The sequence below is a fragment of the Mirounga angustirostris genome, unplaced genomic scaffold (genome assembly GCF_029215605.1).
Source record: "Mirounga angustirostris isolate CCGP_5_RB_7025 unplaced genomic scaffold, mMirAng1.0.hap1 SCAF_13, whole genome shotgun sequence".
NCBI classification, from domain to species: domain Eukaryota; kingdom Metazoa; phylum Chordata; class Mammalia; order Carnivora; family Phocidae; genus Mirounga; species Mirounga angustirostris.
This window is the reverse complement of record NW_026991721.1, coordinates 815706-829472: the sequence shown is the minus strand read 5'-3', so window position 1 is coordinate 829472 and position 13767 is coordinate 815706. Positions and strand designations below refer to the sequence as shown.

Here is a 13767-nt window from a genome sequence, read left to right as displayed (position 1 = left end):
TGGCCACCCGGCCCCACAGCTGGCTCTCCTGGAAAGTTCCCTTTCCCTCCTGGCCTGTGTCCCACCCCTCCCCTGCCCTGGCCCCTTCCCAGCCCCTGGAAGAGCTGCTTCCGTGGGCTCAGGGCAAGGCAGGCACTCTGGGGGGTGAGGGGTGTGGGGCCTTGGGTTCTACCTGTGCTGGGGGTTGGGGTGGTGGTGGTGGTGGTGGTGGTGATGGTGGTGGTGGTGGTGGTGCTGGTGAGGAGGGTACTGGGGGTGACGGGGATCGTGGTGGAGGGCGGCCGGGAGGTTGAGGTTATGCAGATGTTGAAGTATCTCTCCAACGTCCCGTTGGGGCCACAGATCTCCCAGTAGCAGAAGAAGCCGTCCTGGGTGTAGTTGACAATCTTCCCTGGGGGCAGGAGGGAAGGCCCAGGTCAACACAGCAGGAACAAGACAGAGACTCCCAAGAACCCCCCAGGCATCCCCCCGCTCCAACAAATGCTGGGCCAATTCCCCCTCAGGACTCCACCCCCAGACCCCAAAGGGGCCCCCCTTCAGGGCACAGAAGCTGGATGGCAGAGGGGTGACCTCGGCTCCCGTCACCAGCGTGGGGAGGCTGCTACAAGTCAGAGCCAGCTCTGAGCCAGGAAAGGCCCCTGGGGGGCCACGGGGCCAGGGGAGGACAAGACGGAGCCCCAGCCCCAGAATCCAGGGCAGGCAGCCTGGGGGCTCTCCTGGGAGCCGCCTCGTGGTCGATGCAGAGGGCAGCTTGCCTTCTTCTGGCCGGCAGACAACTTCCGAGGTGTTGGTACACACGCTGTAAAGCAAGTGCAGAGCTGTAGACCACAGGACGTGCCCCTCCAGCCTCCCGCCCTCGGCCTCCGGCCTGCTGGGTCCCAGGCACAGCCCCAAAACCTCTGCCCGTGGGCGAGAGCTCGCGCCCCCAAACCCTGGCTCCTGGGGTGTGCACATGTGGCTGTGTGTCCGCCCTTGTGTGCGTGCACGCACGGCGTGCGTGTGTTCGTGTGTGCGTGCACCACGTGTGTGCAGCTGAGCCGTGTGTGCATGTGCGTGTGTTCGTGTGTGCACGCGCACCACGCGTGTGCAGCTGAGCCGTGTGTGCATGTGCGTGTGTGTTTGTGTGTGCATGTGCACTACACGTGTGCAGCTGAATCGTGCATGCATGTGCATGTGTTCGTGTGTGCACGTGCACCACGCGTGTGCAGCTGAGCCGTGCGTGCATGTGCGTTCGTGTGTGCGCGTGCGTGTGCGTTCGTGTGTGCGTGCATACCACACCTGTGCGTGCATACCACGCGTGTGCAGCTGAATCGTGCATGCGTGTGCGTGTGCGTTCGTGTGTGTGCGTGCACCACGTATATGCAGCTGAGCCGTGCGTGTGCGTGCGTTCGTGTGTGCATGCATACCACACGTGTGCAGCTGAGCCGTGTGTGCGTGTGCATTTGTGTGTGCGCATGCATCACGCGTGTGCAGCTGAATCGTGCATGTGCGTGTGTGTGCATTCGTGTGTGCATGTGCATGTGTTTCGTGTGTGTGCGTGCACCACACGTGTGCAGCTGAATCGTGCATGCGTGTGCATGTGCGTTCGTGTGTGTGCGTGCACCACGCGTATGCAGCTGAGCCGTGTGTGCGCGTGCGTGTGTGTTCGTGTGTGCGCATGCATCACGCGTATGCAGCTGAATCATGCATGCGCGTGCATGTGCGTTCATGTGTGCGCGTGCGTGTGCATTCGTGTGTGCGTGCGTACCACGCATGTGCAGCTGAATCGTGCATGCGTGTGCATGTGTGTGCGTGTGTGTGCGTGCACCACGCATATGCAGCTGAGCCGTGTGTGTGCGTGTGTTCGTGTGTGCATGCATACCACGCGTGTGCAGCTGAGCCATGTGTGCATGTGTTTGTGTGTGCGCATGCATCACACGTGTGCAGCTGAATTGTGCATGCGCGTGTGTGTGCATTCGTGTGTGCGCGTGAACCACGTGTGTGCAGCTGAGCCGTGCGTGCGTGTGCGTCTGGCCTCCCGGGGCCCCCAGCTGCGTGAGCTCAGGTACCAAGACAGGCAGTCCTTGTCGGTGGGAACGGATCCTCCAGGCGGGTAGCGGGTGTCCCCAGCATAGCAGCCACATTTGTCCACCGTGACGCACTGCTTCAGGTCCTCATCATAGATGGGCCTGTCCTTCGGGCACTGGGGGTAGCAGCCTGGCAGGCACGGGCCATGGAGCTTGGACCACTGAGGAAGGTCCCACAACCACCAGACCCCACCCACCATCCCCACCACGGCAGGTCCTTCTCTCCAGGATGTTCCTCTGGGAAGGCCAGGGAACAAAAGGACAGGGGCCGGGACCTCCTCCCCCACTGAGCCCTACACACCACCGCATGGCCAAAAGGACAGCCAGCCCCCGCCCCCAGCCTCCTGACCCTGCATCCCTCCCACGGGCTAGGATGCTCCCTCCCCAGAGGTGGCTCACTCCTTCGTGCCCCTAGTTCTCAGCTCAAAGGCCCTGAAGAGTCCCCCAGACCTGTTGTCTGGGACACCCTGCCTTGTCCTACTCTGCAGCTTCCTGGGGGCCCCGTCCCCTCTAGATTCTTTCTGCCTCTCTTAGCTCCGTGAACGCACTCTGCAGCAAGGTGAGCCTGGTCCACCTGGACCTCAGGCCCCCAGCCCCACGAGGCGTCTCTTGTGGGGTCACCATCCCCCTGCCCCTGAGGTCCGCTCACCCTCCAGGTAGGACACGGAGATGTTGGAGTGGATGCCGTTGATGGTCCTGCAGGTCTCGAAGCTGCGGTTCCCACAGGGCTCATAGTGCCACTCACACTTGTTCGGGGGGTTGTAGTAGTCACAGAATATGGCTGCAGGTGGAGGGGAGGGGTCAGATTCAGGGAGGGCCGAGGCCAGGCTGGCACGGCCCCCGAGGAGCAACACTTGGCCCCTGGGGCCAGAGAGGCAGGAGGAACCCCCACACACCCATCGCTTTGATGGGTGAGGACTGCTTCCCCAGCACAGCGCAGCCCCCCGCTCCAGGATCGGGGACACTCACGGCACACGTCTGGCGTCCTCCAGAACACGCAGGCCCCCTCCTTAGTACACTCCTGAGCGTAGGAGGCCACGGCAGAGCAGAAGCACTCACAGTCCCCGCCGGTGTCGCAAGAGCACGAGTCGTGGATGCAGGCCTCGTAGAAGGGCTTGGGGTCCACCTGGGGGAGAAGACTCTCTGTGCCCTGAGCCCGTACTGCCCGCATGGGGCCAGACCTGCCCAGGAGCTCCAGACCCTGGGACAGGGCGCAGTCCAGCACTAGCCTCCCAGGGGGTTCGGTGGGGGAGGCCCAGAGACAGGTGGGCCAACCCTCCCCCCTGCCACCCATGGCCTGCCACTGCAGGCGTCCTTGCTCCCTCCTCGGAAGGTGCAGGAGGAGCGGGCGAGCCAGGGGTCTCGGGGAAGGCTGGACCTCTGGTCAAAGGACAGAAGGTGGCGCGGAAGCTGCAGGAAAGGTGCCACGTGGTGACAGCAGGGTGACTCCCCAGCGTGAGCCCACGGCCACGGGCTTCTCACAGGCCCGCCCCCAACCCGCCACACCTTGCTGTGGCAGATGTCAAAGACGGAGCTCTTGATGATGCTGCACTGCTTCTTGGCCCAGGAGAGGCGGTGCAGTTTCCCGGTGCATGGATCCGGGGTGATGCTCACGTCTGGACAGTTGGGGGCCACCTTCCAGCTGTTCCCGAAGTCCAGCTCGCTGTCCACCACCATGTGGTCCCTTGTGGTGAAGTCGTTGCTGGAGCGGTCGTCAAAGTTCCCACACAGCCCGCACACCATGCCCTGCAGAGACAGCCAGCCGGGGGCTCCATGAGCGGGCTCGAGGGGGGAGGCTCGTCCCCTCCCCCGGCAGGAAGGCCAGGCAGGTGAGGGCCACCACGCACCTTGTAGGACGGGGCCAGCTTGATGAAGATGGTGGTCTTCTTGTCCCAGATGACGATGATGCCGATGCTGGCCTCCACCACCAGGTACTGGCCCACCTCCCGCGTGGTGTAGGCCACGTGGTGGCCTGTGTCCCGCTGGATCACCAGGCGGCGCTTGTCCTCCAGCTTCAGCTCCGTCCTCTGTGCCCGGGGGAGAGGCCCTGTCACTAGCCGAGTCTGAGGGTCCCCGAGGGCTTGCGTGTCCCCAGGGTCAGGCAGCACTCACCCCCAAGAAGATTTTGATGGCCTTGGAGCAAGTGACCCCCGTGGTGCCACAGGGAACGTTCTCGGTGAAGATGCCGAAGGAGCCCGAGGAGGAGTTCTGGCCACAGTAGTCCTGGGACCACAGAGGACGTGAGCCAGACCGGCCAGGCCCCCAGCGCCCCCCCCAGCTGGGCTCCGCCCAGCGCAGCCCTCCTCCGGTGAGAGGGGTGACCACGCGGCACGATCCCTTCCCTCCCCACGCGGCGTGGGAGGGTCCCGGAACGGGGGGACCCAGGCCCCTCACTGGGCTGGCCGCAGCTCAGGGTCGGTGCAGGGCCATGGGCCCAGGCCGGCACATGCTGGGCCTCACCTGGGCCACCACGTAGGAGCAGTGCCCGTCGAAGTCATAGTACTTCCCGTCAAAGGTGACGTAGTGGCCGTTCCCGTGGATGATGCAGGAGCCGTAGCACAGCGACTCGGTGCACGCCCAGCGCCCTCTCCGGCAGGTGCTGAGGAGAGCGGGAAGGGGGCCTGGAGGGGCCGCAGGGGCCAGCCCTCCCCCGCTGCTCAGAGGGCAGCCTGGCCGAGTCGGCGCCGCGTGGATGGTCCCACCAGAGCACCTGGGGCCAGGGTCCACCGGGCCCGGCCACTTACCACGTGTTGCAGTCCACCTTGATCGTGTCCCCGGGGGCGTACAGGTCTGTGTTGTGCACACACGGGCACTCCTCCTCCACAACGCAGCCGCCACGGCCATCGTCCATCAGCCCTTGCGGGCAAACGCAGCCACTGACACACTCCGTCTGATACTGCAGGCGGCCGGAGAGTGGGCTTCAGGCCCCGAATGGCCAAGTCAGCCCTTCCCGTGGCTGCCCCCTCTCCTCGCACTGCAGACACCCTCTTTGTCCCTTCCCCACCCTACCCCTGGCCTGTCTTCTCTCTTGGGCTCAGCCCTGGGCCGGGAGACAGGTGAGGGCTGCCGGCCAGGGGTCCCTACACTGGCCCCGAGCCCTCTGTGGGCTGGGCGGGGGGCCCCAGGGACGGGGAGGGCCAATGAGGCCCGTGCGTATGCAGGACCCAGCATCCAGACCCCAGGGTCAGTGTGGAAGCCTGTCCACGCCCTCCCCTTTGGTGGCCCCGCACACGCACGTGGCCGGCCGCTAGCGTCTGGCAGCTGGTAGGTTGCGAGTTCTGGATGGTCAGCGCTGTCAGGTTGCTGCAGTCAATGTGGATCTTTGGGGCCGAGCAGCCTGTGGGACAGAGGGGCCCCCTCGGCTCAACGGAAGCTGGGGCCGGGGGCGGGGCCGGCAAGGCCCGGGGGGTGGGGCGGGGTGCGTGCAGGGCAGGAAGCCGTGCTGCGGCCGCATCTACTTACTCTGGCCGAGCAGCTTGACCTGCACACAGTGCAGCCTCCCGTTGCGGCAGACGCTGAGGGGAAGAGGGCGGAGGTGAGCGGGCCTGGCTCCCGGGGGGCAGGGGGCGGACACGCCCGTGGCGCGGGGACACGGGCAGGGACGTGGGCCCTCCCCACCCAGCCCAGGCCACCCACCAGCGTTCCTCCTGCCTCAGCACCACTTCCCCAGCCTCCAGGTAGAGGCCCCGGTGGTAGCAGGAGCACTTGGCCAGTGGCACGCAGCGGCCCTTCTCGTCCAGGAAGGTGCCGTCTGGGCAGCCGCAGCCGTCCACGGGCGCAAAGCCCCGAAGGCAGTGGGCGTTGGCCTCGGAGAGCGAGCGGCAGGTGGGCGGGCAGGTGGTCAGGTTGTACAAGAACACCTGTGAGTTGGGGCAGGCGCCCACGTCCTTGTCTGCGGAGAGGGGAGGGGCCCGCGTGAGGAGCGGAGGGGCGGCCCCAGCCCCCCAGCTCCATCCCCACCAGCCATCCCCGAGCCCCATCTCTGCCCAGGACAGGCAGATGCCCGCCCAGCCAAGGGGCCCACGGGAGCCCACAGGAGCCCCTGCCCCACACTGGGGGCCGCAAGCCACGAGAAGCAGAGGGCGGCTGCAGCTGGCGGGCCCCTCCCACCACAGGGCACCGTGGACGCCCCAGAGGGGACGGCACTCACTGCACACTTGCTCCCGCCAGCCCCACAGCATGACGCCCTTGGCGGCGCAGGCGCGGGCGTAGGAGGACAGCGCGGCACACATACAGCCCTCACTGTTCTGGCAGTTACACGTGTCATATCTGCACCTCTGGGGGGGGGGGACAGGCAGTGAGGGAGGGAAGCAGGCGGCACACCCCCGTGCGCACACACAGCCACCTGCACACACGGGTTGTGCACACAGAGACACCACGTGCACACACGTGTACACACAGACACCCACGTGCACGCACAGACACCCACATGCACACCCACACAGAGACATCTGTGCACATTTACACACAGGCTCACATCCCTGCAAGGTGCACATACACACATGTGCACACACACATACGTGTGCTTGCACAGACAAGCTCAGCAACTGCCAGCAGCAGCCTTGCAGGCAGGGGTCAGGCTCAGCCTGGGGCACAGAGCACACCTTGCTGGCATGGATCAGGTGGTGAGCAGTGCGTGTGCGGGTCCCACCCACCTTGTAATAGTCCGAGGGGTCCACGGCTGAGTGGCACCTGCCAAAGGGGGTCTCTGTCTTCTTCAGCAGGGAACACCAGTGCTCGGCATAGTTGGCTGGAGAAGGGGTCAGAACCTCAGCAGGGGCAGCCCCCTCCAGCACATCCCATGAGCCCAGCCGCCTGGCCACCCAGGCCCCTCCAGCCCAGTGCAAGACCACACCCCTCGTAAGGTGGGGCACCCACAGCCTCCCCTCCCTCAACTGCCCCTGACGTGGCGGGCAGCATGTCATGGCACCAGACCAGCCCTGGGACGAGGGCCACCACCCAGTGATTAACGAGCGGGCCTAGCCCCTTTGCTGTGTCTCTTGGCGGGCTGCCTCTGTGGGCCACCATAAACCAGCCACGTGGCAGAAAGCAGCAGGTGGATGGGCTGGCCACCCGGCCTCACCCGCCCCCACCCACCCACCACGTCCCCCTGGGAGCTCCACGTGCCCCACGAGGCCGAGCCTCACCGCTCTCGATGTTGAGGGAGCAGGGGTCGTCCAGCCAGTCCAGCTTGTTGTGGCAGCTCGCCTGGGCCTTCCAGGTGTTGGCAAAGCCGGCCCCCGTGGCCTCCACCAGCCCGCCCGCTGTCTTAAAGTCATCCCCTTCCAGGCCATTGAAGTTCCCGCAGAGGCCTGAGGGGCCAGCACAGGGTTGGGAAGGGGCAGGGCTCCGGGGGGCAGGCCCTGAGCGGAGCCTCTGTGGGGGCTAGCCGAGGGCACCACTCACCCTGCACGCGCCCCTGGGCAGCCTGGTCCAGCGTCACGAAGAGCTGCATGACGGGCATGAGCTGGACCTGCAGCCTGAGGCCGAAGGCGGTGCTCACCATGAGATGGTAGGAGGACGGTTGGAAGATGGAGAAGCTGGCTGCAAGGCAGGGGGTCCCGGCTGGTCAGCAGGGCTCTCGAGCTGGGGGACTGCCCTCCCACCAGCAGACCCCGCTGGGCGCTCCGGGGGCGGGACTCACCCGTCACGTGGGGCAGGTTCACCTGCAGCTCGTTCCGCAGGATGCTGCCATCCGACTTGAAGGCTACCACCTGCGGGACGGGCAGAGGGGACGGCCGGGCTGAGAAGGGCCTGGGGCCCTAGGGGCCCTGGGGTGCTGGGGGCGAGGGGGGGGGCGGGGGCACCCACGTCCTTCCCGCTGTCAGTCAGCAGCACCACCGTCTTCAGGCAGGTCTGCTTGTCCGTGGAGCCGCAGGGGGCCAGCTCGCCCAGGAGGGCGTAGGAGTTGTTGTGGTCGCCCTGTGGGGGACGGGGCGGTGGCAGTGACCGACTCGGAGCCTGACGCGGGGCCAGGCCTCCGCTCAGCCTGCACGCCGCCCGGCCAGCTACCTTGATCAACACGTAGTAGCAGTCCCCGTGGAAGGTGTACTTCTTCCCATCAAAGGTGGTGATGTGGGAGCCGCCCTCCAGGGCACAGGTGCCCGGGCACGCCAGGTCTTGGCACACCCAGCGGCCAGCGGTGCAGATACTGTGGGCGGTGAGGCACGACGTGAGGCTCAGCCGCCCCCCAGCCCTGCCCACCGGCCCTGCTCCCCTAGCCCTGCCCCCAGCCTTGCCCACCAGTCCTGCCCCCAGCCCTGCTCCCCACCAGCCCACCAGCCCCCAGCCCTGCCCGCCAGCCTTGCCCACCAGCCCTGCCCGCCAGCCCTGCACCCCAGCCCTGCCCGCCAGCCTTGCCCACCAGCCCTGCCCACCAGCCCTGCACCCCAGCCCTGCCCGCCAGCCTTGCCCACCAGCCCTGCCCCCAGCCTTGCCCACCAGTCCTGCCCCCAGCCCTGCTCCCCACCAGCCCACCAGCCCCCAGCCCTGCGCGTCAGCCTTGCCCACCAGCCCTGCCCGCCAGCCCTGCACCCCAGCCCTGCCCCCAGCCCTGCACCCCAGCCCTGCTCTCCCCAGCCCTGCCCACCGGCCCTGCTCCTCGCTAGCCCGCCAGCCCCCAGCCCTGCCCGCCAGCCCTGCCCGCCAGTCCTGCTCCCCCAGCCTGCCGCCCCAGCCCTGGGCCCCCGACCCACCACTCCTCGCAGTCCCTGCTAATGTGCTGGCCGGGCGAGTGCAGGTGCCCATGGAGCTTGCAGTGGCACTGACTCACGGGGACGCAGCCACGGGCTGTGATGTCATCGTACACGGTGCCTGATGGTGCGGGACACGGCGTTACAGCCGGCCGGCCTTGGAAAGCCCAGAATCCCCACAGCGGGGCTCCCTCTGGCGGGGCCACAGCCCCGGGCTGGCGTGCGGAAAGTGGGGCGAGCCCCGAGGTGGGGTCGCCGGCCAGGCCTTCCCCGCCCCCCGCAGGTACCTCTGCTTCGGTGCCCCCCGCCGTGCCATGGGAGCCTGGCCTCCAGACCACCTTCCTGGGGGCCTCCAGGCTCCGTGAGCGGGGCAGCAGGACGTGTGCGCAAGGGTGATGACCAGGAAGGCGTCCCCCCCGCCCAGACCCCCCGAAGCCACCACTGTGTGTGTTTAGGGGGAGGGGGTCTTTGGCATTCGCCAGGGGAGGGGCACTGCACCTCGCCTCCGGCCCCGTCGCTGCCCCCACCACCTGCACGGCTGCCCCCGGTCCCAGGGCGCACCGGCCTGGGGGGCCGCATAGGGGCAGCGCCCCCACCCCCTGCCCCTCAGCCTCCACGGCGCACACCTTCCGGGCAGAAACAGCCGTCCATGCGGTGCTCCTCACACAGGCTGCTGACCTCCAGGTGTGAGCAGGTGTCCATGCAGGGCGAGCTGCTCTCCAGGTAAACCATGTTCCCGGGGCAGCTCTTGGCTAGGAGGGCAGAGGCAGGCCACTGAGCGGGCAGGGGAGTACAGAGGGCGGGGGAGTGGGGCGCCGGCTCGGCCGACTGCTGCCTCACACGCCTCCACCCGGGCCGCCCCGCCACCGGGTGGGCACAGACGCGGCTCCTCCCCGGCCAGGGCGCGGGCTGCCCTGCCCCCCAGACGGCGCCCCCAGCCTCGGGGCCCCAAGGGTGCCCGCCGCCCCACCATCCTGGCGGCTCTGCGGCGCTTACGGCAGAGCTCGGCGGTCCTCCAGTTCCGGGGCTGCCCGCCCGCGTGGGAGCACTGGCGGGAGAACTCGGCGAGGGTGCTGCAGGTGCAGGAGGAGCCCGCCGGGCACCCACAGCGGTCCCGCACGCACGCCTGCACGTAGGGCTCCAGCGGCACCAGGCCCCGGCAGTCCTCGAAGGCTGCGGCCGTCAGCAGCTTCTCGCACTCAGTGCGCTGCAGACACGCGGGAGCGGGAGCGAGGTGAGGGCTGCCCACGCCCGCCCCTTCTCCGCGTTGTCCCTAGAAGGCCCGTGCCCGGGAACGGCTCCTCCCCCGGGCAGGGCTCTCCGGCCGCAACTCACGTGCTTAGAGCAGGACTCCAGGGCCGGCGCCTCCTCGGGGTCATTGCACACCACCTCGGGCTTGTGGATCTTCTGCATGTTCCCAAACTCGAGGGCACTGAAGAGCACGCCTGGGGGCACAGCCCATCAGCGGGGGGGCGCCCAGAGCCAGCAGAGCCTGCCCGCCCCCCCGCCCCCCCCGCCCCCCCACCCCCGGGGAGGCTCTCACCCTCAGACAGGAACTCAGAGTAAGTCTGCAGGCCGTTGTAGTCCCCGCAGAGGCCACACGTGTGGTTCCGGAACTTACTGTCCAGTTCCAGCTGTTGGGGAAAAGGAGGCAGGTGAGGGGCTGGGGGCCGGCTGGACCCCAGGCTGCGGCAGCCAGATGAGCCTCCCGTGGCCAGGCCAGCCTCAGCAGCTCCTCCAAGTGGCATCCACCGGAGGGCTGGAGTCAGGCCGGGGTGTCCTGGCACCAGGGGTCACTGAGGACCAGGAGGGGCTTGGGACGGGGGAGGGCCAGCCAGCTCCCCAGGCCCCGAGGGTCCCCTCCCTGGGAGGGCTGCTCGGCCCCATCTGCTCCTCCAGAGCACAGCCCCATGGCCGAACCCCTCAGGACAAGGCTCAGACCGCTGGCCCCCGCACTCCCCGAGGATCCCAGAGGCCTGGTGGAGGCACCCCAGCCCCAGGCCCATGGTGGCGGCTGCACGCACCATGAGTGAGTCCTCCCGGTTCCACATGAGGGTGAGTCCAGCGCGGGAGTAGACCTTGGTGTAGGCGTCGCTCTTCTCGATGAGCAGCCCAGAGCTGTAGTGCGGGGTGCTGACCCTGGGGCAGGGGCGCCGGGCCAGAGTCACACGCCAGCCCACACGGCCACCCACCGCGGCAGGCCCGCCGCCATCCCCTGCCCGGGGCGGGGCTGGGGGGGCCTGAGGCTGCACGTCGGGCGGGTGGGGTGGCCTCAGCTCCCAGCCAGCCGTGTGGGGACCACAGAGGGCGTGGTGGGCCATGGCGGGACAGTCCCTGTCCACCCCCTGCCTGCCTGCCTCCCTGGCCCCGCCCCTCCTCAGGGCCCTGTCCTCAGAGCCGGGCTTTGCCCACCGCCTGACCCAGGCTGGCCCAGGTGCTAGCTCACCCCAAGTCTGTACCCACCCCGCCGCCAAGAATGGGGGAGACAAAGGACAGACCCTGCTGGAGCCTGGGCAGGAATGCAGCTTAGAGCCCCATTGTTCCAGAAGCAATGGGGGACAATTGCCTGGGAGCGGGAGGGGCTCCCACGGGCTCCCCCTTCTGTAACTAGAGCCTGGGTAACAGGGGGCCCTCCTCACTCGGAGGGCGGAGGGCAGAGGGCAGATGCTGCCTGGGGCCCCCAGGGGAGGGGCGGGGAGCCCGCCCGCCCTCCACCGCCCAGCCGCACTCACAGGGCCCCGTTGACCACAGCCAGATGGCGGGTGAGGTAGATGGTGTCGTCCTTGATGTTCAGCAGGATGTGCTCGAGCTGGGGTTGCCCCCCGGCGCTGCCCGAGCCCCGCTTCAGGTGCACTGCGAACTCCTTGTAGGAGTCCCTGCAGTCGGACGCAAAGTTGTAGTCACACAGGCCCGGGAAGCGGAAGACGTCCCCGTCGAAGGTCTTGTAGTGGAAGTCGCCCCAAGTGCTGCAGACGCTGTGGCCGTGGTTCTGGGTCCTGCCCTCTGGGGGAGCAGGGGCGGGCAGGGGTGAGCAGCCTACGCCGCCCCCCGGAGGCCTGTCCCAAGGCCCCACCCCGCAGCCACCCTCCGAGCACCCTCCGTGAGGCCGTCCTGTCGGAGTGGCCCCTGCTGGACCTTGGTCACCCCACCCGGGGGTCTCAGCCCCCCGAAAGGACATCTCCAGCCGCCACACTTTCACACCCCAGCCTGGCACGGGATGCGGCCATCGGCTGGGCGGGCAGCGGGGGCAGAGGGGCTTTCCGGACCCCCGGGCACCCTCTCCACCCGGCCCAGTGCCCCCTGCCCTGTCACTGACAGAATCCGTGCCCCCCCCCCGCTGCTCCCACAGCCCCTCATCCAGCAGGACCGCATCCCCGCACCCTCAGATGGTGCCCACGTCGTGTCCAAACATTTGAGGCCAGCTCCCCTCCAGTGGCTTTGTCACCCAACCCACATGGGATGGAGATGTCCCCAGCCTACGTGACCAGTCTTTTCTGGAACGACCCCTTCATCATGTGCTAAACACTCTGCAGAAGGGCCATCTTGGCCTTGGCCCTCCGAGGGTCCCTGACACCCAGCCCCTCTTGGCTGCCCCTACCTCCACCCGTGGACAAAGGCCCAGCACAGGGGTTTCCAGCAGGTACCACCTCCCGAGCCAGGAGATCACCTTCAAAGGGACGGCGTGAACCCAAGACCACCTGCCCTCCTTCCTTCCCTCCACCCAAAGTCAGCAGGGCTTGGGGGCAGGATGCTCAACCCAAGTGGTACACCCCCAAGGGCTGGGCAGAGGAGGGTCACCTACTCCCAGGTAGAACCTCTGCTCTGGGCCGCCCCGGTCTTCCTGCCGCCCCTCACCTCTCTGGAGCTCTGCACACCCAGCAGAGCTCAGGGCCAGGCAGACGGCCACCAGGCGGGCTAGCGGCAGCCCCATGGTGGCTCACAAGGGCGGCAGGGAGAGCAACTGGGGCAGGGGTCCAGGCCTTATATGGCCCAGGAGGGCCGGCAGAGTGGGGCAGAGCAGGGGAGGGGCGAGGGGTGGGTGGGGCGTTTGCCAGGTTATCAAGAAAACAGCTGTGGGAGCTCCCGAGGTGCCACCCGGGAATATTGATTCAAGTTATCTGCGGCTTATCTTTTTATTGAGCCCTCGGTAAAGCTAGCCCTCCTCAGGATGCCTCAGCACCAGCGACCCCAGTTCCAACACACACCCTCCCAGCTGTGAGCAGGACCGGGCCCAGCGGGGAGGTCCTGCACCACCACACCCTGGCAGCCGCGTGCCCCTCCCGGCCCCAGCCCACCCTGCCCAGCATCCCCGCAGAGCCAGGCCTGAACGAGGCGCTTCCCCAAGGGGGGCTCCCAGACAGGACCACCACCCCGTGTTTGCTCCTCTCTCCCACTCTGATCCCCCAGCCTCCCCTACCAGGGGCTCGAGGCCCCCAAGCCAGGGAACATGTGGGCTCCTGGGAGGTCCAGGGGCTGCCCCATCTCGGTGTGGACTCTGCTCCCAGGCCCGTTTCGGCTGGCAGCTCCACGTCCGGCCCCCAGCTCCGGCACACCCCCTAATCCCCTCGTGTTCCCAGGCTGAGCCAGTCTCTGGAATTACCTGTAATTGGAACTTGGGAGCCCAGCCCACAGGCGCCTAACTGAAACACATCCTCGGGCACAGGAGGCCTGGCTGGAGGCTGGGAGCGGATGTCCCCGAGCCGACTGTGGCCCAGAGGCAGCCCCAGGCTGGCGGCCTCCCCTGCGGGTCCAGAGCTTCGTCTTCTGGGAAGTACAGGGAGAACCGAGTGGGCTCGGACTCGACAAATTATAATCTAGTGTCCCCGAGCTTCAGGGCAAGTGGGGAGAGACTCATGTCAACAATCACTGAGACTCTGGATGAGGTGGACGCCCTCGGATGGGGGCATGGGACACGCTGTTTGCCTGACCCAGTCTCCCCTCAGAGGTATGACCAGGAGCAAGTGCCTAGCAGGAGTCGGCACCTGGGCCTGCCACCTTCCAGGGGGCCC

At 67.5% G+C, this 13767-nt stretch overlaps 1 protein-coding gene across 1 annotated transcript in view; it reads right to left on the bottom strand.

The window, feature by feature from the left end:
- MUC2 (mucin 2, oligomeric mucus/gel-forming) overlaps positions 1 to 12689 on the bottom strand; it is a 29419-nt gene extending 16730 nt beyond the window's left edge. Inside the window, exons 1-28 of the mRNA XM_064576418.1 lie at positions 12614 to 12689; positions 11491 to 11761; positions 10783 to 10897; positions 10302 to 10392; positions 10094 to 10203; positions 9755 to 9965; positions 9385 to 9510; positions 8762 to 8879; positions 8079 to 8217; positions 7878 to 7988; positions 7711 to 7780; positions 7473 to 7610; positions 7214 to 7378; positions 6722 to 6816; positions 6217 to 6343; positions 5703 to 5958; positions 5529 to 5581; positions 5303 to 5403; positions 4811 to 4962; positions 4527 to 4665; positions 4179 to 4289; positions 3914 to 4093; positions 3573 to 3812; positions 3036 to 3192; positions 2716 to 2847; positions 2049 to 2196; positions 756 to 799; positions 173 to 391 (exon numbers count right to left, since the gene is read on the bottom strand). Of these exons, the coding sequence (XP_064432488.1) occupies positions 173 to 391; positions 756 to 799; positions 2049 to 2196; positions 2716 to 2847; positions 3036 to 3192; positions 3573 to 3812; positions 3914 to 4093; positions 4179 to 4289; positions 4527 to 4665; positions 4811 to 4962; positions 5303 to 5403; positions 5529 to 5581; positions 5703 to 5958; positions 6217 to 6343; positions 6722 to 6816; positions 7214 to 7378; positions 7473 to 7610; positions 7711 to 7780; positions 7878 to 7988; positions 8079 to 8217; positions 8762 to 8879; positions 9385 to 9510; positions 9755 to 9965; positions 10094 to 10203; positions 10302 to 10392; positions 10783 to 10897; positions 11491 to 11761; positions 12614 to 12689 (3895 nt within the window). The remainder of the gene's footprint in view (positions 1 to 172; positions 392 to 755; positions 800 to 2048; positions 2197 to 2715; positions 2848 to 3035; positions 3193 to 3572; positions 3813 to 3913; positions 4094 to 4178; positions 4290 to 4526; positions 4666 to 4810; positions 4963 to 5302; positions 5404 to 5528; positions 5582 to 5702; positions 5959 to 6216; positions 6344 to 6721; positions 6817 to 7213; positions 7379 to 7472; positions 7611 to 7710; positions 7781 to 7877; positions 7989 to 8078; positions 8218 to 8761; positions 8880 to 9384; positions 9511 to 9754; positions 9966 to 10093; positions 10204 to 10301; positions 10393 to 10782; positions 10898 to 11490; positions 11762 to 12613) is intronic.
- Positions 12690 to 13767: the final 1078 nt, after the last annotated feature.